The sequence below is a fragment of the Lycorma delicatula genome, chromosome 8 (genome assembly GCF_047948215.1).
Source record: "Lycorma delicatula isolate Av1 chromosome 8, ASM4794821v1, whole genome shotgun sequence".
Classification (NCBI taxonomy): Eukaryota; Metazoa; Arthropoda; class Insecta; order Hemiptera; family Fulgoridae; genus Lycorma; species Lycorma delicatula.
In genome coordinates, this window is record NC_134462.1 from 141281284 (window position 1) to 141303660 (window position 22377).

Below are 22377 nucleotides of genomic sequence, written 5' to 3' on the forward strand. Positions count from 1 at the left end.
GAAAAAGGTTCCTGGGATAGATAGGATACCTGCAGAATTATTGTGCAGTGCAGTGCAGATGGGGAAGCAATAAAAAAATTATACAAACTGGTGTGTAATAGAAGAATTGTCTGAAAGGTTTTCAGCTTAACATAGAAAGACATATATTTTCTGTCAAATATAGTTTTATTTTTCAAAAAAGTCTCCTTTCAAGTTGATACACTTTTTCCAGTGATACTCTGACCTCTTTAATCCTTCCAAATAGTAGCTGGCATCTTTCTCTGCAAAATAGGCGTTTACTTATGCAACAACCTCGTCGTCCGATGAAATTTCTTTCCTCCAAGTGATACGTTAAGGTTATGAAGAAAACGTCGCTTGAAGCTAGATCTGGTGAATATGGTGAACGGTCAACCAATTCAAAGTGCAATTCATGAATTTTAGCCACAGCGACCTTCGAAGTGTGAGTCCTGATAGAAAAACACTTTCTTCTTTTTCAAATGTAGTCTCTTTTTCCAGTTTCTGCCTTCAGATTGTCAAGTAATAATGTGTAATACTGTCTCATTACTGTTTTCTTCCTTCTGAAGATAATCGCAATAAACAAAATTCCTTTAGTATTCCATCACCTTCCTGGCTGATGAAACTGTCTTCGCTTTTTTGGAGCAAGTTCACCCTTTGCAGTCCACTGTTTTGACTGTTGTTTTGTCTCAAGAGTGTGGTGATGGATCAATGTTTTATCTACAGTTATGAATCGATTCAAAAAATCTGACTTGTTTTGCTTAAACTGCTCCAGCACAGCCTTAGAAATGTTTATTCGAATGCGTTTTTGGCCCAAAGTGAGCAAACGTGGCACTCAACGCGTAAATACTTATGCTTATCCAATTCTTCAGTTAATATGTGACAAACATGTTCTTTCAATATGCCCATAGCCTCTGCTATCTCTCTAATCTTAATTCTTTGGTCATCTAGTTCAATTTGATGAACGTTTTTGATGATATCAGTGGTGGTTGCAGTTTTTGGCCATCCTGAACGCTCATAATCAACCAAGCTGGTACGACCATGTTTAAATTTAGCTGCCCATCTTTTCATGGTGGCAAATGATGGAACAGAGTCCCAGTAAATAGCACACAACTCAGTTTTTATTTGCGTAGGTGTATTGCCTTTCAAATGCAAGTATTAAATCATGGCACAATATTCAATTTTTTCCATTTTCACAAAAACACTCAAAATGACTTACTCAAACGATTATGAAGCAATAACTGAGCATCCAAAATGGCTGAGATTTTTGTGAGTACCTTTCAACATATGTGCAAATACATTCCCTAACTTTTGTTGACGAGTGCTACCATCTTCATGCAAAACGTTTCAGACAACTCTCATATTTATGAAGAAGGGGAAGTTCCATCAGACTTCAAAAAGTCAGTCTTATTGTCATGATACCAAAGAAGTACGAGCAGATAAATGTGAAGAATACATAACAATTAGCTTAACTACTCATTCATAAAACATTTTAACTAGAATTCTGTACAGAAGAGAGGAGAGTGGAGAATTGAGTGTTAGGAGAATTGAGTTTGGTTTCACAAAAAGTACAGGGACAAGGGAAGCAATTTTAGTGCTCAGATTATTAGTTGAAGGAAGATTAAAGCAAAACAAACCAATATACATGGCATTTACAGAAAAGCATGGCATTTACATGGCATTTGGTAATGTAGAGTGGAATAAAATGTTCAGCATTTTAAAACATTTAGGGTTCAAGTATAGAGATAAAGAACAATTGCTAACATTTACAGGAACCAAACTGCAACAGTAATAATCAAAGAGCATAAGAAAGAAGCAGTAATAAAAAAGGGAGTCAGACATGGATAACGTTAAAAACAATTTAGAACTGGAGTAACAGTGCAATGTGAAAAGATAAAGTTGCTATGATTTGCTGATGATACAGTAATTCAATCTGAGAGTAAAAGGATTTAGAAGAAACAATGAATGGCATAGATGAAATCCTATGCAAGAACTACCACATGAAAATAAACAAGAACAAAATGAAAGTAATGAAATGTAGTAGAAATAATGAAAATGGACCACTGAATGTAAAAATAGGAAGAGAAAAGATTATGGAGGTAGAGGAATTTTGTTACTTGGGAAGTAGAATTACTAAAGATGGACAATGCAGGAGCAATATCAAATGCTGAATAGCACAGGCAAAACAAGTTTTCAGTCAGAAATATAATTTGCTTACATCAAAAATTTTTGATCAGGAAAATATTTTTGAAAGTATATGTTTGGAGCGTAGCTTTATATCAAAGTGAAACTTGGACGATCGGAGTACCTGAGAAGAAAAGATTAGAAGCTTTTAACATGCGGTGCTATAGGAGAATGTTATAAATCCGATGAGTAGATAGAGTGACAAATGAAGAGTTGTTGCTGCAAACTGATGAAGAAGCATTTGGAAAAATATAGCTAAAAGAAGCGACAGACTTATAGACCACATCTGGCATCCTGGAATAGTCGCTTTGATGTTAGAGGGAGGTAGATGGGAAAAATTGTGAAGGCAGGAAATGGTTGGAATATGTAAAACAAATTATTAGGGATGTAGGATGTAGGATGTAGGGGTATAATGAAATTAAAACGACTGACACTAGATAAGTAATCGTGGAGAGCTGCATCAAACCAGTCAAATGACTGAAGACAAAAGAACATCTCTTTTAAATATGAAACAATTCAAAGTCTACCTATTGAAAGATCTTTATTTTTTTTGGAAAATACTAAAACAAAAATTATTTGTAACTCATGGAATTTAGTAAACCATGAAAATTTAAGATAAGACGTTTTACAGGTCATTGAAAATAAATATGAAATCAAAATATTGGATTCAATGTAGTTGATGAAAATATAACTAATATTTTGATTAGGAGTGTTTCAGGTCATTAAAATTGATAATAAAATTAGAAATATTTAATTCAAAGTGATGGATTCAGTAAATAAAAGTTTAAATTTGCAACATACAGTTACGCATGTAATAGAGAGATATAAAATGTTTTACTGCTAAACTACAGCATCATAAATTTAATCAAAACATTAATATATGTGGAGAAGGACATCTTACTTTTTTAACTTTAGTCAGTATCTGATCTTCTTCTCCAGAAGACACATGATCACCTTTGTCATCCCACACAGCACAATCTTCATTTCTGTCAAGAATATTAAAAATTCACCATTTCTTGAAGTTCTTCAAGAATTATGCAGTCAAAATCCATTTGTGTATTAAAGTGAGATTATACTTTCTCATTCTTCTTATAGGAGTCATTATACAACCATCCACTTTGAATGAAAATGTTTTAAATGAGTTTTGATGGCCAATTAATACAAATAACAATTATCCATTGTAAAGGCGTCATTCCACTAAGATTACAAATTTGCTCTGTTTACCTTCTTGAAGCTGTTTCTTTGCATCAATTGTCACATATTAACAGAAACTGCCCATCACAAACATAATTTTTAATTTTAAAAGAATATACTATAATAATTTTATAACAATGGTACGCTTATACTTGCAGAAGCTTTTGTATTCTGCTGCAAAGTAATCCTCTATATTTATTCCTACTCTTAATTCCAGACTGTCCAGAATGTTTCGATTCCAGAATGTTTTATTTACAACTTACTGCATGTTTATCAATCTCCACAGATTTATGATTCATTTTTTATTTTTCATCAGCACTAAATGAAAACAATAATTCTGCAGAATTAATTTTTAACTTGCCAAATGTAAAAACTGAACAAGCATTCAGTCTTTATTTGAAGAAAAAAAAAATAAGTGCTGTGTTTCACCGAGGCTACAAATACAGAAAGCATAGGATGAATCATTCATGAACATTATGTTTAGTTTCTCACAGGCTGGCAGAATGAATTAGCAATTATGATATTAATAACATATAAGACTCATTAATTAGTAATCAATTTCAAATTAAATAAAACAGCCTGCACATTAAAATAGTTTGTTTAAACAACTGAATTATTATATAATACTGCAAAATTTATTACAAAACGGTTAAGATTCCTACTTGGAAATCCCCCACTGTTGAATCACATGCACTATTAAATTTCATGTTGGTTTTTAAGAAAAAAAGTTTACATCATATGCGAGCAAATATGGTGTAAATTCATGCACGCACCTGGTAATAGAGCACACATGCATAGGGCTCATGGTCAAAGTGCTAATTACAAAATTCTTAAAGATAGAAAAAAGACGAACACATATTCATTTCTAAAGAAAAATTTTCTCATTTTTCTCATTAATGTAGTTCACTATAAAAAACTTATTTATGAAAAATTACTGTTTAGCAAATAAATTTTTAATAAAAGAATTTATCAAGACTAACTTAGGAAATTCCTTGGAATTTTTAACTCTGCCATTTTTATGAATATTTTTCAAAATGTTACTTTGATTGAAAATTTATTTTTTGAGGAAGTATCTAATTGTGTTCCAATAGACTAATTAAAACATAAATACATAAATGTATGTAAATCGATGACAACAAAATTTTATAAATTTCATAACCAATTCAATTCACATAAATCTATAAATTTCAGTTTCCTCAAGCTAATTAATCATTACTAACGGCTGCTCTTAGACCAACAACCAGGTTAGATTATTTTCAACATTGTTGTAATTTTCATTTCTAATATTCTAAATAAATAATTTACTAAATTTCTTATGTACCTCGTGAAAATAAGGCCAAACTTTCTGGAATTATATTAGCACGGACATGTATTACATTTGTGCTGGATTGTCTAATCTACCACTCTACCTCTTCACTAAAGAAAAATCATCCTTAATTCATTAGAGGGTAGCCAGTGGAGCAGTCCCAGAATATCTGTATGGTTAGTATAAGTAAGTTGTGTTTGTACCCAACAATTTGTTAGTTTCTTGTCTCTATTCACATCAAACAGATCAACATATACCTAACCTAAAACAACTTGCTAAAAAATTACTATGTTCTTGTTTTAAACTCCGCTAAAGTTTAAGCAGAAGAATTAGATGGAAGCACAATTCCTCTTTAGGGGAACTTGACAAAGAAGCTACTTAGTTAAAAATGAAAGAGATTAATAGTAAATTATATTACTCAACAAAAGTAACGATTAATGGACTAACAAATTATGTCAAATGTCAAACATACTGTACTGAGGTTAGGCATTTGTATACAAAGGGAACATATTAAAGAAGATGATATACTTATTTCATTATATGAATAGATATGAATATAATTCATTTCATTATATGAATTGAAACTAGTAACTGCATATCAAGAAAAAAGATTGAGAATAAAATAAATCACTAGCATCAGTTTAGTAGGCAGAACTATAAAAAAATGCAGTGACTTTTCTACAGTTAACTTATGGTTGTAAAATTAACAAATACACTATTACAAATAACTTTTTGTCCTTCACACCAGCTAATGGTTACCATGAAGTATTAAACTATCCATAATTTGTATGTAATTTACATTTACATACCCTGTAAAAACAAACGTAATAGGTCCTATAGATTTTGGCATCATTCCAAGGGCTATTTCATAACCAGCATCTCTGATTGCTTGTCGAGCCATAGAGGAATTACGATAATTGTGTGCAGGACCTACATGCTAAAAAAATTACAAGATTAAAAAAAAGTATCTTAATAAAAATAATTAAATATGCTAACAAAACTATTAAAAGTATAATTTTTGTCCTTGCAATCATAATTTCATCCAATGTAGATTCCTTCAATGTCAATAAAACATGCAAATGTTTTACATCCATCTAATCCCACAGTTATTCAAAGACTAGTTACATATAATCATTTCTCACTTCAACAAACTTATACAAATATAACATAATATGTTTATATATACATTTATAGTAGTAATATATGTTGATTATATTGCAGAAAACATAATCTCAATAATATAAAATACTTTTATTCACACATATTTTCTTATTGTTTATATTTCGTCTGCTTATTATTATAGAATTATTCAGCAGTGAATAAAACCAAAAAATGTAAAAAAAAATATGTACACTAAATTTTACAATAATAAAACAAACTAATTTAAAAAAAAATGTTTAAAGAGAGTAAAATAGATTCAATCTGCTATCAATAAAACTTTTAATAAAAATACATTTTTTAACCAATTAATACAAGTAGAGACACAAGAAAACTTAACTTCCTTTTCAACACGTCTGTGACAGATGATCTATTTCACATTTTATAAAAATTTTACAAAATTTATTTACCTTTATATATATATAATATATATATATATATATATATATATATAATGTGGGAATATAATGCCCACATTATGGATATTGACTTAATTCAAAAAATAAAATAGCACTCAGAAACAAGAAAACAATTGTTTTCCAGTGAACATCATGGTTTGATGAAATGCAACAACCCTTCTAATCTATACCATTCTTTTAATCTTAATAATATATTAATATCTTAATCTTCATATATATGTTATACTGCCAATCTCTGCAGTGAAGTGGTAGCATCTTGGCCTTTCATCCGGTAGTCTCAGGTTTAAATTTTGGTCTGGCAAGGGATTTTTCTCACACTACAAAGTTTCCTATTTCATATTCCCACACACAGCTTCGAACTAATATAGTGAATTAAACATCAAAACAAATCTTTTAAAAAAATATCCTACAACCTAAATCATTTGCTCTATGAATTCTAATTTTTTCTTTCTTGATACCCTTATCCATCTTACCCATCATTTTATTAAAAATTTATTTTATTATCATTTTATTTAACCCTGGTTAATATTAAATCCACCAATCAAATGCTTCTTCTTTCAATATGATATTGCCATATGCATTAATCCTCTCCTGTTTGTTAAAGTATTAATTAACTTTCAAAAAGAAAGAAACCATTCTTTATTTCCTTATATGTCAAACTTGACAAGCAACTTCTGTCCACAGGCTGCTTAATTTTTTTTTTTCTATTAAGCCTCCGGGAATTACCGTTCAGGTATTACTTCAGAGGAAGATATATATGAGTATAAATGAAGTGTAGTCTTGTACAGTCTCAGTTCGACCATTCCTGAGATGTGTGATTAATTGAAACCCAACCACCAAAGAACACCGGTATCCACGATCTAGTATTCAAATCCATATAAAAGTAACTGCCTTTACTAGGACTTAAATGCTGGAACCCCAAATCAGCAGATTTGGGAAGATGCGTTCACCACTAGACCAACTTGGTGGGTAGGCTGCTTAATTTGAGTAAACCTAAGTTTCTCGTAACTTTTTCAAGGTAGCAAACTTCATTCCATTGCTTAACATCTTCAGATTTTTAACTTTCTACCCGCCTACTTATATTACTATATTTTAGTTTTACATGTGCTCGCTCGTTTTTACTACATGATCCAAAGATTGCATAAAACAACACTTAATATCAAAAAACATACAATAAAATTTCATTACAAAAAATAACTCAAACATTTTATATTTTTTCGTTCCAACTTTATTTGCATACTTCAAACATATTTATCAACACTGAATAAAAAGAAGTGATTGTAACAAAAAAAAAAAAAAATATATATATATATATATAGCATATACATAATAGAGAATAGATACTAAAAATAAACTAAATACTAAAAAGAAAAACTAGATACTAAATAGATAATAGAGAAGTAAATTATTGCACACAAATACTAAACATGATGAACTCTTGGAAAATTTACAAAAATTTAGATTTCTAGGAAGTAAACTTGCAGCCACAGTAAGCAAGTAAAAGAGATTAGCAAAATAAATCAAGCAAAAGAATCCATTTAAAAAATAACATGTTTAGCACCAGAAGAAAAACTCAAGTAAAGATCTCAATGAGAAATTATGTTGTATAGCTGCAAGGTATATCATGGACTAAAAAATTATTGGCTTGTAAAGACTGGAAACATTTGAAATGTGGTGTTACCAAAGAACGCTAAGAACCCTGCTCTCTCCACTGAAAAGCTGAATACTAAAACCCTATAGAAAACTGGTCTAACCTGTGAATGGTAATACAATAACGAAGTGATTAGAACACAGGAGACACAACTCATTTAAAAAAAAATAACAGAAGATAAAGGAAACAATTACAGGAAATCTTCAGAATCGAGTACAGGAATTGTCCTGAAAGTAACCGAACTGATATTGGCAAACTCAATTTACTCAAATATGGTAAAATCATTTAACAATCTTTGAAATAGGTTCCTTATGCAGCCACACAGCATACCAGCAATGTTTCCATTGTCGGTATGCCTTCATGAACTCCTGTTGTGGGATATTGTGGATGGATGGCCTCTCGGACAGCTACAAGAGTCGCGAATCAATGTCCTTTGATGTCTCTTTTCAGCCAGGAGAACAAAAAGAAGTCGCAGAGAGGTAGGTTAGGGCTGTGGCAGTGTTGGCACTTTCTTGTTGGTCAAAAACTCCCTTGTTGCCAACAGAGTGTGTCATGTTAAAGGCTCCAGCTGTTGTTGATATCAAGACAGATGCAAACAGTGTGTTTTCCAAATCTTGCCAACTGTGGGTAGTTTCAATGAGTTAGATACATTACAAGTACGCTCCACCACAGGTTTTCTCACCCTCTACACTTGCACGATGCATCAGAGCCAATCTGATTACTTTCAGGACAAACCACATATATAAAACAATTTATTCAAAATATTAGTTCCAAATCATATGTATCGGTAAATAGAACGCCAGGAACAAATACCAATGGAGAATTGTTACAGCTACCAATTATCAAAAGATTAATAAGAAAATAAGACCACCTTTTCATTCATATAGTATTCATTATCACTCTAACAACACCAGAGTGAAAATACCAGGGGGCAGAAAATAACATTTAAATCAATTATGATAATCCTAGAGGAAATATAAAATATTGTGAAAAATATAAATTTAACATACAAATCACTTAATTCTGTAATTTTATCTATAATTATTATTCTTTTAATAATAATACTATGTGGCATTAACCAGCTATGGTCATTAGGCGCTAATTAAACTGCCATTAATGTTACTAAACTTTGCAATCACCAAGACCAGTTTATTAAATGTGACTGACCAGCAGCATTTAACCTAACTTCAGAACCTTCAATTTACAGGATCTTACTTCTTGAGACATTCTAGGTGTTTCAGAACCATCAGATTCTAAATTATTTTCATAAAAAATTATAGCTTCATAACATATTTAATCTATTATCTAAAACAATACATTACACCTACAGCTGAACACAATACAAAATAGATATCAAAAAAGCGTTAAATATAAAAAAAAGGGTTACTGAAACAAAATGTGATATTGAAATTGTAATATACATACCATAAATGGAGTATGGTGTCCAAGCGCAAGTAATCTAAGTCCAAGGCCATGTATTATATTAACCATACCAGCAACACCAGCATACTTACCAAACGCAACAACACGGTGTCCACTCTCATCTACTAACTTTTCATAATCAATCAAACGAATATTCTGTACAAGGAGAAATTACAAATGATTTGTTAGAATAAAATAAAATAATGGTGAGTATAAAACATTTCCCTGAATAAGAAAAATTATAACTACTATATTATAAAAATTATAACAACTATATAAGATATATAAATTTGGTTAACATAAATTAAATAAGTCTTGAAATTTTATTTTGTTGCAGTTGACAACATACACGGTGTCATTCAGTGCAGTTGAAGGAAACCAACTTGTTATTCCTCTCATTTCAGGATGTTTACATTCATTAGGATTTTAATGTTTCATCCTATTTTAAAGTTATCTTCTTTTTTGTAAGACCATTTTCAGTTTTATATTTTCAAATCAATTTCAATTTTTATACGGTTTTATTCTTGACATATTGTTTACTTGTTTGGGTCAATGAAGTCATGTTTCTGATATCTTAATGCATCAGAAGAAGGCATTGAGAATTATCGTGAATAAACCATCTAATGGACACTGTAAGCCATTTTTTGTAGAATTAAAACTTTTAACTGTTTACAGTCTTTTTGCATTTATTATAGTTTGTTGGAGGTTAAGTGGTATTTTGAGCAATTATGATCAGAGATTAAATATATATGGGGATAACATGAGAAATAAACATGATATTAATGTTCCTTGTAGCCATACTAATTTAAAGAACAACAGCTGGTCTGTAAGGGGTATTAAGTTTTTAATATGTTTCCTAAGCATGCAAAAAAGCTGAAAATATTTAAACTAAAGTTATTTGATCGGTTTATTATGAACCTTTTCTATTCTTTTAATGAGTGTCTTGAGTGTGGATTTGACATTGAATTAAGTTGATCTGGTTTTCTGGCTTGCTACTGTTCTTATTGATTGACATTTTCTATTCTAACCAAATGGTTGGTCAAGGAATGAATAAATTATTATTATTTTTACTTTTTTCATTTTTTTTGCTGGTATCGACTTCTACAGTCATTAGCCCAGTTGTCACATTCTTTAAACAGAGTTTAAATCACCACTAGGTTTGTCAGGTGTAAAGGTCTAAAGAGCCCTTTATACCTTTACACCTTTTTGTGATTTCATTTAAAATCACAAAAATAAGAACACATGAAACATTTAAACAGTCATATAATAGTACACTAATAACACTTACAGGGTGTAAAGGACCCTGATACTTGATAAAAAATAAACATATTAATAAAAATTGGAATTCTTGTCAATACCAAGATGATTAAATAAAATCCATGTTCATACAAAAAAATACTTCATAGTATTCTTAAACAAACAACGTTTCCAGTATCCTCTCCCAGTAGATGCTTGATTAAGCTGTTTGTCACATACACTGCACATTGGTTTTTCTTCGCCGGTTACCAAATATGTATTTGTTGTTCATGTGTAACTGAATAACAAACTGTCTGGTCAGCGCCACTTGTTCTCGGCTAGTCAGTTTCATGTTGCTCTTCTATTTAAATGGAGAAGTTTCAGTTACAATTAATTTGGCATTTAGCCTTCTCCATTAATTACTCCACATATTTATGATGGTATTGCTTGACAATTTTTAACATCTGTCACTCAAAAGAAGACATCTCCATATTATCACAAGAATTCGTTTTGTGGGTTTGATTTGTTTCCTGGGATATCAGCATACCCTGGAGTCTATACACACACATCACTGTTCTCATTGATTTAAAACATACAGCATAATCAGGATGTTTGCAATAAGGATGTCCTTAATGTTCTGAGTAGCAGTTAGTGCACTTAGCGAGTCAGAGACATGAGCACTCTCTCTTTGCAGAAATATTCTGTGTAGCGAAGAGCTTGTTGTTTAGCAATGAGCTCTGCCGTATAAGCATTTGCCATATCTGGCAGTTTCCATGAATGGGTTTCTCCATTTACATATATGCAGCATCCAACACTATGTTCAGTTTTAGAACCATCAGTATACATTTTTATGTATCCTTCATAGCTACTGATGGTTGATGAAAATTCCTGTTGGATGATCACAGTTGGTTTCTCTTTTATTTCTCCTTAAGAGAGATCCAGTCTTGTGCTTACTGCTGGTAAAAACCATGGCAGTGTTTCCCTTGTAGAAATTGCTAATGTGATTGATAAAGCAATTCCACATTTCCTTGTTAATTCATGTATCGTATTGTGGCTGGTCTGAAGATATGCTCATATAATGCAGCCAAAGGATGATCGTTAAATGTTTTATTGATTATACGGGTAGGAAAGGCATATTTGCCACATATCTTAACAACAGGATCTCTCTTCTATAATGTAGTGGCATTATGCCGGCATCTGACACTCAAGTCCTGCATATGTAGTCTCCAAGTAAGGGATTTATTTAATAGTAGACCTAAAAAACATACATTGTCCTTGTATTGGATTGGTTGATCATTGATGGTCAAAGCAGGACTACGGTGACTAAATTCTCTTCCTACAGGAGTGTACATGACATGTTTTCTCTGGTGGAAATTAGAAACCATTATTCCTTGAAACTTTGTTTACCCTTTGGCGCTGGAGGATTTAAATGCCCTGTCCACAGTCACCGATGGAGGAGATTTAATTCAGTACAAAATGCACATCTTTGTTAATATGCTTCTATAATATAGCCAAAAAAGATGGGCCTTTTATGAAATTTTAACTATTATGCACAGAAAGATATTAGATTGTTAATAACATCATTGAATAGCTATTATTCTGTTTGTATTATTTGTTTTTGTTATTATCCTATGAAAACTATTTGAAATCGCTAAATAAATGATTAATTTGACTCCTAATACTAATTATATAATGCAAAAACAATTCTACATACAATCTATTATTATTCTATTCAATTCAACAATATGAAAAAATGATTGCAGCCTTACGCTATCATTAGTGTCATGTATAAAATAAAATAGAGTATGTGCTTTTCAATATGTTGTAAATAAACAAAGACACCTAACTGAAGATCAAAACCTTCAAATAAATTTATTTTAGGCAAGCTTTGTTGGTGTCATGCATATTTTATAAGAAAGTATGTGCATCCTGTAAAATGTCTGCCTCTTGCATTCATAAATTGTTTGACATACTATACTGGTTTGTTTCTACAACAATGGTATTTACTAACTTTTCCGTAAAAAACAAAAGGAATACAGACATAATTGAATTTATATTTACAGAAAAGTTTTGTGGTCCAGAATTACCAACAAATAACTCCCATTGCCTTGACAATTTCTGATGTCCTCCCAAATAAATGGACGATTTAAATCGTCCTGTACATTCACTTCACTGTCACTATCTTCATCAGCAGCAGCATCAAAAACTGCAATGTCATCTTCATAATTTCCATTAATTTCACTGTCAGTGTCACTATCGGAAAATAAACTTTCATCGGAATCATTTAAAATCGCCTCAAAGATTTACTTGAAAAAGCCATGGTGTCGATTGGAAGATTGAATGTGTAGACATAACCGAGATTCAGAAGCAAGTTCTATATGGCTCTACAACAGAGCAAAAGAATATCTGTGCGCCCTATTACCGGGTAATTTATGAACACTGCTATGTTTGTTGATTATAAATTTTCTACAATTATTTGAAACTAGAAGACTAATAAGGCTAGCTAGAATAATATAATTATTAATGATTAATGATATCTGGGATTTTACATCTTAGATTATGCTAAAAATAATGATGTAATACTGTTAATAAAAATTATGTTAATGGAGTCACTGACTTATGAAACCGAACTTCATTTCATCAGCTGTAATGCTATGCAGTCAGATTGTCTCTAACTACACCCTTGAGAACACGTGGGCAGTGCGAAGGATGTCATGCACTAAACACGTATACACTTTTGCTGATTTCTGCTGAAATGTATAACATCAGTTTATTGATGACAATCGTGAACAAGATACCTCTCAACGGCAAGCCTTGTGATGTGCCATTTTCCAGTATCTTTTTTCTGATGAGTATTGATAATTAACATGTACTTAAAAAGGACAGTCGTTCATATAGTTGCCAAGTAATACCTACTGGTAAAGGACGCTCTCCCGGGCATCAGAGTGCTGGTTGCTCTGGACGCTAACGCCCAGTCTCCTGCCTGGGGTTCACCATTCACTGACCCCAGAGGCCCTGGTCTCACACAGTTCGTTGAAACCGGTAACCTCTACTTGTTTAACAAGGCAGAACAATCGCCGACTTTCTCTTCTGAGCTGGGAGAGCGTTACATCAATGTCACCTTAGTGACGGGTGATTTGCTTTATGGTTTCATAACTTCTTTATGAGAGAGAGAGAGAGAGAGACTTCATTCTATTGTCGATTATTCTCTCTATCACAATCGCCAATGTAGGTGCAAGCTTGCCAAGAAGTTGGTCTGGATCAACAGCTGTTGTAGCAGGAACAGTAGCTGCTGCTTGAGCATAAGTTGTTGTTGCTATATGCTTAAGGTTATTTACAATCTTCTTTGCCTCGAAACAGCTGACCTTCTGCAGGGTTTTAACTTCCTGAACAGCTACCTTGTCTTTGTAAATGGGACAGTTTCTTGATCTACATGAACGCTGTCAGTTTATACAGGCGGGAGAATCCTTGCATAGTTTCTTTGTGAATCTCTTCACCACACACGCACATTTGTGGTCTTTCACATCGAATAGCGGTGTGGCCAAAACATTAAAATCCAAAGTATCTCATTGGTTGTGGCACCAAATCCCACACATCCAATTGGTGTATTACTGCATGTTCTTTCTCCAGCAGCATCGGTCCGTTAAAGATGAGGACATGAGAGGCAGAAAGTAGGATTTCACCATTCCTTCTCATTTTCAGCCTGCGGTGGCAACACCTCCACAATATCTTGTTCAGTACAATTAAGATCCCGACAAATTACAACACCCTTTGAAGTATTGAGGGTACTGTGTCCATCAACTCGTACAGCAAACTCGCCTATGCTCCAAGTCTATGCTCTTCTGCGACTGGATATCGTTAATTTCTCTATGTAAAGTCGTTAGGTGTTTCAAATTTCCTTTACAGGACCTCCAGTATGCAGTTACTTATTTCTCGAACGATAAGAAATGAACTTACCCTCAAAAAATTACCATCTTCTCTCGTAATTACTAGATATTTAGGTTTTGGTGAATTATTCTTGAAAACAGCTCCCTCAAAATCTTCACCTCATTTCTTATTCTTCCTGTCTCATGATCTTTCTCTGTTTCAGCTCAGGCGACCTGGCTGGTTCAAGACGAGAGTGTTTAAATGAACTCTCTGCCATGTTTGGTTGTTCAACTTTCATGATTTTTCATCCCTTCTGTAGCAAGGCTAGCCACTGAAGTACTCCCTCTCCTCCAGGAATACCAACCCTGGAGTCTGGTGGAACCAGTATATGTCTTGGCAGAGAGCAGATGCACAATCTCTGCACTGACTCCAGACCCCTACACACTCTAGCTTTGAAGGCTCCCATGCACCAACATACATGGACACCTTAGCGACATGCTTACCATTGCAGGGGGCATGTGGACAGTGGGATCTCCATTACATCTGCAATTCACCTCAGTGCTACATCCCCAGCTCTAAAGGTGGTGTGAATTCGTTTCCTGATTGTTTTAAAATTTTCATATCTGCTGGTGGCTCAAAAATCCAGTCGTTTTAGTGACCTGTAGATGGAATTAGATCAAAGAAGGATTAGCATTTCCTAAGAAAACACTCGAACCCCTATTAGCCATTTATTGCTATATATATAGTACTTATATACAGCTGTTCCCATCCTGGACGTGGAATGTAGATGGTATGTGCTGAATGTGGGGATTATCTACAGCAGGACATTATTATTATTATTATTATTATTATTATTATTATTATTATTATTATTATTATTATTATTATTATTATTATTATTATTATTATTATTATTATTATTATTATTATTATTATTATTATTATTATTATTATTATTATTATTATTATTATTATTATTATTATTATTATTATTATTATTATTATTATTATTATTATTATTATTATTATTATTATTATTATTATTATTATTATTATTATTATTATTATTATTATTATTATTATTATTATTATTATTATTATTATTATTATTATTATTATTATTATTATTATTATTATTATTATTATTATTATTATTATTATTATTATTATTATTATTATTATTATTATTATTATTATTATTATTATTATTATTATTATTATTATTATTATTATTATTATTATTATTATTATTATTATTATTATTATTATTATTATTATTATTATTATTATTATTATTATTATTATTTACTATTAAAAAACTAATAGAACTGCTTTAAAAAAAATAAAATAATTGCTAAATGTGGCTGTCAAACTCAAAAGTTTGCATTTTGTAATCAGCATTGCATTATAATTCAGTCAATTATAAAAAACTTTATTATTTTTTTATTCTGTAAATTGCATAATTATTATCTTATAGTTCTAGATATAATATTAGAGTCAGAATTATTATTACAATTACTATAATCTTATTCAGTTGTTCTAAAAATAAAATAAACATTTGTAGATAAATAAAAACATATAGCTCATGTAGCTGATAAAATAAATAATAATAACCTGTGCTTTTTGCTCTAGAATTGTGTTTGACTTCCATGACTTGATTCTTACTCCTACAATGATTACTATCTTTTGAGTAAACTTGTTTTTATATCAACCTAAAAACAAGTTGACATCTGTCAATTGTTGCAAACAGTTATCACAAAAACCTAACGTAATAGAAAAAACTAAAGTTTTTCAGTTAAGTTTGTGCAAACAATTACTCTGTTGTTCAGAATTGGATGATAATTGAGATAAATGAATCATTAGTAAACAAGTATGATATATTACTACGTAAAAATAATTTGTCTTGCCTCTTATGCAATTGATGAAATAGAATTCCATCCTTTCCACTAGTTTCCAAAAAGAAGTTATATTCTATAAAAGAAAGTTAATTTTAAACCAATGTATAACCTGGTCAGGTGATAAAATTAATTTCTCTAACCGCTATATTCAAATAGTTATTGTTAATGGTAAAAATTATATAACAAAAAGTTATATTGCCAGAAACAGTTCATAAAGAGTAAAAACACTTACCTATTCGTCTGTAGCGCTTTCAGAGCTTACAGCTCCATCATCAACAGACTTTTTACAAATTACACATTACAAATAAAATATCATTATAAAATATTGTTAATTATTTTTTAATATTAATATATAAATTGAAATCATTAAATATTATTAAAATAATAAAATAAATTATTAAAACATTCATTAAAATCAAATTATAAAAAATTATTGATAATATATATATATATATATATATATATATATATATATGTCATGGATATATATATATAGACAGTACATAAATTTATTTTGCTGAAATTAATCCTTTTAAGATTCGTATTATTTCTCTGTAATGTTAAATTGTATTTAAATTCTATTAAATAAACCACCTAATGCAGAATATTGAGGTAATTTTATCATGAGAGTACTTTTGTGGGATACTCCATCCTCTGTCATGATTGAAACAATTCCTTTATTGCATAATAAAAATACTAAAATAATGAAAATTGTGTATTAATTTACATGAGTACTGCTATCTGTTGCAGTCTTTTTAATAACATCTCCATCAAACACTGTGTGATGGTTTATTAAATAGAAATTTAGTTTGTATTTACATATGTAATATTTTTCTAATATGTTTAATTTTATGTCATCTTTATTAATTTCTAATATTTCTAAATTTGGGTTGTATCAGAATTAGAATTTTTATTGTTTATTAGAAGATCTGCCATATTAGATAAACGTAATTTATTATTTTTATAATTTCTGTAATGATTGAAAAATCTAGTTTTAAAGGATCTATTTGTTTTTCCTACTTAAATACAATCACAATAATTACATTTAATTTTATAAATTTCATACTGATTGTTTATTATTATAATTTTTGTTTTTTAAATACTCATATTTTATAACGGTTATTACGTTTATATGCCGGTTTAAATATTTCTTTATTGTAAGTTATGGTAGGGTCCAGGAGACGGAGCCCTCTGAGTAGACAGGAATGGTGTCCAGGTATCTGGTGTCTATCTGCAGGTGTCCAGGTTGCTGGTCCCCCTTTCACATGGGAATGGTGAGCGAAGCGAGCTCTGTGGCCTTGGGGTAGGCCCTGTAGCTCCGAGGAGCTCCTGAGTTGGCTCTGGGGTTCTCCTGGGCCAACCTGGGCTCTGAGGGTTCAGGTTCTGGGTAGATGGGACAGCTAGTAATATATAAATTAACATTAAACATTTTTTTTTTAATCTTTTTTTCCTTCTGTTATTTCGTGATTCTATTTCGCTGCTAAGATTCTGAAATTTCATGTAAATTTTTTAAAAAAAATTATTATTGATCATTTTTAAACCCATTCTTTTCTTTGAGCAATTTATTTTTTTACAATCTATAATCCGTATTTTGATGATTATATTTTTGCTTTTATTTATTTTTTAATGAAAGATTTTTTCTTTATTGAATTTCAATTTAATATCTTCTTTAGGAGCATACTGTCAACCGTTCACGTAAAAAAAAGTAATAAAAATATCAACATTTTAAATGAATAAATTATATATTAACAATTTTTACATTTTAATATATCAACTTTCATAAAATATTTAAACATTTGTGAGCAATAAATTTTTAAAACATGATGCATTATACATTATACATAAAGCATTATGTAACATTATAGTGATCTATATATTATATATATATATAGTAATACCAAACAAACAAACAGTGATTCCTTTAATTAAAAATATTTCCACAACTAAAATTTATTATTAATATTCATGAGGAAAAAAATGATACAGTTCAATTAAAATTGTGTAATAAATTCATGAAAATACTTTGCGCATTATTAGCAAATTTTCCATGAAATACAGTTTATGTTTATATAAAAATAATTTATTTTATCAAAATACAAGTTTATTTCACTGTACCTGTACATCTATCTCTGAAGTGCAACCTACTTGTAGTAATATATTGTTAAAGATAAAACATTCATCAAACCGATAGAATATTATTATGGGCTGAAAAAAAGTGTATTTTAGTACTTGTTTAAGTTCAATAACAGAATATACTGAACTGTTGTATATGCCTTAAGGGGATATATTTCCTTAATGTTCAACACCTTGTCTAGTATTTGTATAGTTGCATTAGTTATTTGAATTTGTACATTTGTATGTGTATGTATGCTTCTTAGTATATAATTATGGCTTTTATAACATCTTTCTTGATGCTCATTGCAAAATTAATTAATTAAATTAAATTAGAAAGATTTAATTTAAATAAAATTAAATTAAATAGTATGTATCTGTATAGTTTCATTAGTTATTGTCCTGTATTGTAGGTAATAAATAGTAGATTTAAAAGGTTACATTCATCAAGAAGAAATACAAAAGAGATTTATGTTTGTTGGAGTAAATTAGTAAACATTTTTTTTTGTAAATAGAAATGGATGGGCCTTTGAAGAAATTATGACCCCAAACAATGGCAGGTATATAAGCTAGTAAATACATTAAGAATTATAAGATTACCTTTTCAAGAATGGCATCTAGTAATGGCATATTAGATTCTTGTGCTTTAATAGTGTGCGAAAACATACAATAAGTTCTATTTGGTAATAAAAGATCGATAGGGACTTGCTTTACACCAAATATAATAGTCGCCTCAGATATATCCTCCTGTACAACAGCTCCTGCACTGATGTATTCCTAAAAATAATATAATTTTATCTACTTACAACAAAAAAAAATTTAATTAATATTTTATAAAGTAAAAACATGATCGATAAGAATTTCAAGTTCACCCCTATATTTCTTAAAAATTACATAAACTTTCAGTATCTAGTACTATGTAATATTCAAAATCTTAACAAGAATACTATGTGATATTAGACTAAAACATAAATTCAATTTTTATAGTTATTTTTTGTTTTGTTTTACATTCATTAAAATAATTTGATTTTGTACATTTTAAATTATATTCATACAGTATCAATATTATATACATTTATAATAGATTATTAAGTCTTATATATATTATGCATATTCATATTATATTTCTTTTTATTTATAAAATTTATTTTCCTATAAACTTCTAGTTTGTCATTTTTACTGATAATAAAACTTTTTTTTTTATTTTAGGAGCTAGGTTTGGTTTCATCTGAATTGGTTGTGTAAATAATCAAAAAATCGAACATGGTGCAGTGAAAATTCTCAAACACATTTCATGAACAACATAATTTACAAACTTGATGTGTTGCACATCATGAACAATGTTTGATGTGCAATTGTCCACTGCTGTGTAATATATCCCTAATTTTTTTTATAAAAGAAAAAGGGTGCTATCTGTAAGACTAATGACATGATAACCATTTTCTAATAATTTTTTGATCATTGATTGATCTCAAAAGACTTGTAGCCAACAGATTTCTGTTTTGAGATATCACAAAGAAAAAATGGTTCTGGTCAATTATGACTACATAAGTACAGTGGTTCTGGGAAATGAGAAATTTTGAAATTTGTGTTGGTAGTCCTGAACTAGCGTCAGCGTTGAATAACTTACAGAAGCCAGCTTATCCCATCTTACCATTTAGTTATCATAAATACTTGGGGTGGTGTGCAACATGCTTTTGCCATCAAAGCTTTTTATAAAACTAATGACAGTATGGAGTCTGCATGTTAATAGAGAATTTTGTCACCAGTTTAATTTAAAACTCCATGATTGTGTGCTATTAGACCTAGCAATTAACACATGGATACATAATTTTGAGGAAACAGCTTCAGCAGTGAAAAAGAAACCTCCAGGTAATGTACAGAATGTTCAACTGCTGTTATAAGAAGTCCACACTGTTCAATTCGTCATAATGCAATGTCTTAACAGTCGCATAGTTCAAGTGTTCGAAGAATAAAATAGCAGGACTTACTTTATGATCTGTACCAGTTGCAGATCATCCAGGAGCTGAAATCAAATTATCAAATAATGTGCTATCAATTCTGTGAACGAATGGCTGTAAAAATAAACAAGAAAAATTACTTTCTTAACAAATTGTAAAAGTCAGAAGAAGCCCTTTTCTACCTTAACTGAAGTTGTTAATAAACTAAATTTTTATTTTTAGGCACAAGAGAATCCTACATAGCTACACCAGTAGCTCCAGTGTGGTGTGCTGAATTATCGAATGGTATAATAGAATTATAGAATGGTATAAAAAAAAAAAAAATTTTTTTTAAATTAAAAAAAAATTAAATTAATTTAAATGTCAGGAAAAGATTTTTGAAAGTATGTTTGGAGTGTTGCTTTATATGGAAGTGAAACTTGGACAATCGGAGTATCTGAGAAGAAAAGATTAGAAGCTTTTGAAATGCGGTGCTATAGAAGAATGTTAAAAATCAGATGGGTGGATAAAGTGACAAATGAAGAGGTATTGCGACAAATAGATGAAGAAAGAAGCATTTGGAAAAATATAGTTAAAAGAAGAGACAGACTTATAGGCCACATACTAAGGCATCCTGGAATAGTCGCTTTAATATTGGAAGGACAGGTAGAAGGAAAAAATTGTGTAGCCAGGCCACGTTTGGAATATGTAAAACAAATTGTTAGGGATGTAGGATGTAGAGGGTATACTGAAATGAAACGACTAGCACTAGATTGGGAATCTTGGAGAGCTGCATCAAACCAGTCAAATGACTGAAGACAAAAAAAAAAGAAAAAAGCATTCTCACCGAGTTTAACACAAAACTTGATTGCACAATGTTGTTCATATCAATAATTTTTGTAACACACAACAAAAACTCGTTTCATGAAAAGTTTGTTTACTGTATCTCATGTGGCAACATAGACTAGAAATATATCTAATATATACAGCTTTTCATATAACCATATGTTTACTAGTAAATTTATAGTGTTGCCACTTTGGCTGCCAAAAAAACCTAGTCTCATTACTTTATTTACTGACTTCGTAAATCATCTATGAATATTAGAATTGCATAAAGCATATTTAATATTAACTGCATAATTTATATAAAATTTGGGTTACCTGTAGTACAGTAACTAATTTGTATACTGAACATAATCCTTATTTACTTGTGTTTTTGCCTGATTTCATTTATTTTCAAGGACATTACTTTCTGAAATGTTTGATGGATACTACCACCATTAGATGGCAAAAAGATGATATTGATGTTTGTGATTACTCTATTCACAAAAATATTCAAGATTTCTTCAATAATTTTAAACAACATTAACAGTTTTCTTTAATTATAAAGGAATCAACAAATTTTACTCAATAATTACAACCTTTCTTTCTTTTTCCTGTTTAGCCTCCGGTAACTACCGTTTAGATAATACTTCAGAAGGTGAATGAGGATGATATGTATGAGTGTGAATGAAGTGTAGTCTTGTACATTCTCAGTTCGACCATGCCTGAGATGTGTGGTTAATTGAAACCCAACCACCAAAGAACACCGGTATCCACGATCTAGTATTTAAGTCCGTGTAAAAATAGCTGGCTTTACTAGGACTTGAACGCTGGAACTCTCGACTTCCAAATCAGCTGATTTGGGAAGACGCGTTCACCACTAGACCAACCCGGTGGGTTGAATAATTACAACCTACATATTGTAATGTTCACATCATTTTATAAAATTACCTGTACAGGATATGCTCGGCGGTTTGAAGGCTGTACGATAACTTTTACGCCTGCTCTAGTAAGCTGCCTAACATTGGAGGGTGCCAATGCTGCTCTCCTCTCCCATACTGATTGGTCTTCTCTCCGAATAGCAATCACTTTACCTGTCTGAAAAATATCTTCTATTAATATGCAATAACTTATACTCAAAGACATCAGAATTTAAACAAAATTCTGATTCTTA

At 30.6% G+C, this 22377-nt stretch overlaps 1 protein-coding gene across 2 annotated transcripts in view; it reads right to left on the bottom strand.

Moving 5' to 3' along the window:
• The window catches only part of LKRSDH (lysine ketoglutarate reductase/saccharopine dehydrogenase), a 92198-nt gene that overhangs the window by 65346 nt on the left and 4475 nt on the right, over positions 1 to 22377 (bottom strand). The window contains exons 2-5 of one of the 2 annotated variants that reach the window (XM_075374306.1): positions 22155 to 22301; positions 19042 to 19218; positions 9332 to 9484; positions 5488 to 5615 (exon numbers count right to left, since the gene is read on the bottom strand). In XM_075374306.1, coding sequence (XP_075230421.1) covers positions 5488 to 5615; positions 9332 to 9484; positions 19042 to 19218; positions 22155 to 22301 — 605 coding nt within the window. The remainder of the gene's footprint in view (positions 1 to 5487; positions 5616 to 9331; positions 9485 to 19041; positions 19219 to 22154; positions 22302 to 22377) is intronic. The other variant, XM_075374307.1, reaches the window with a different exon arrangement.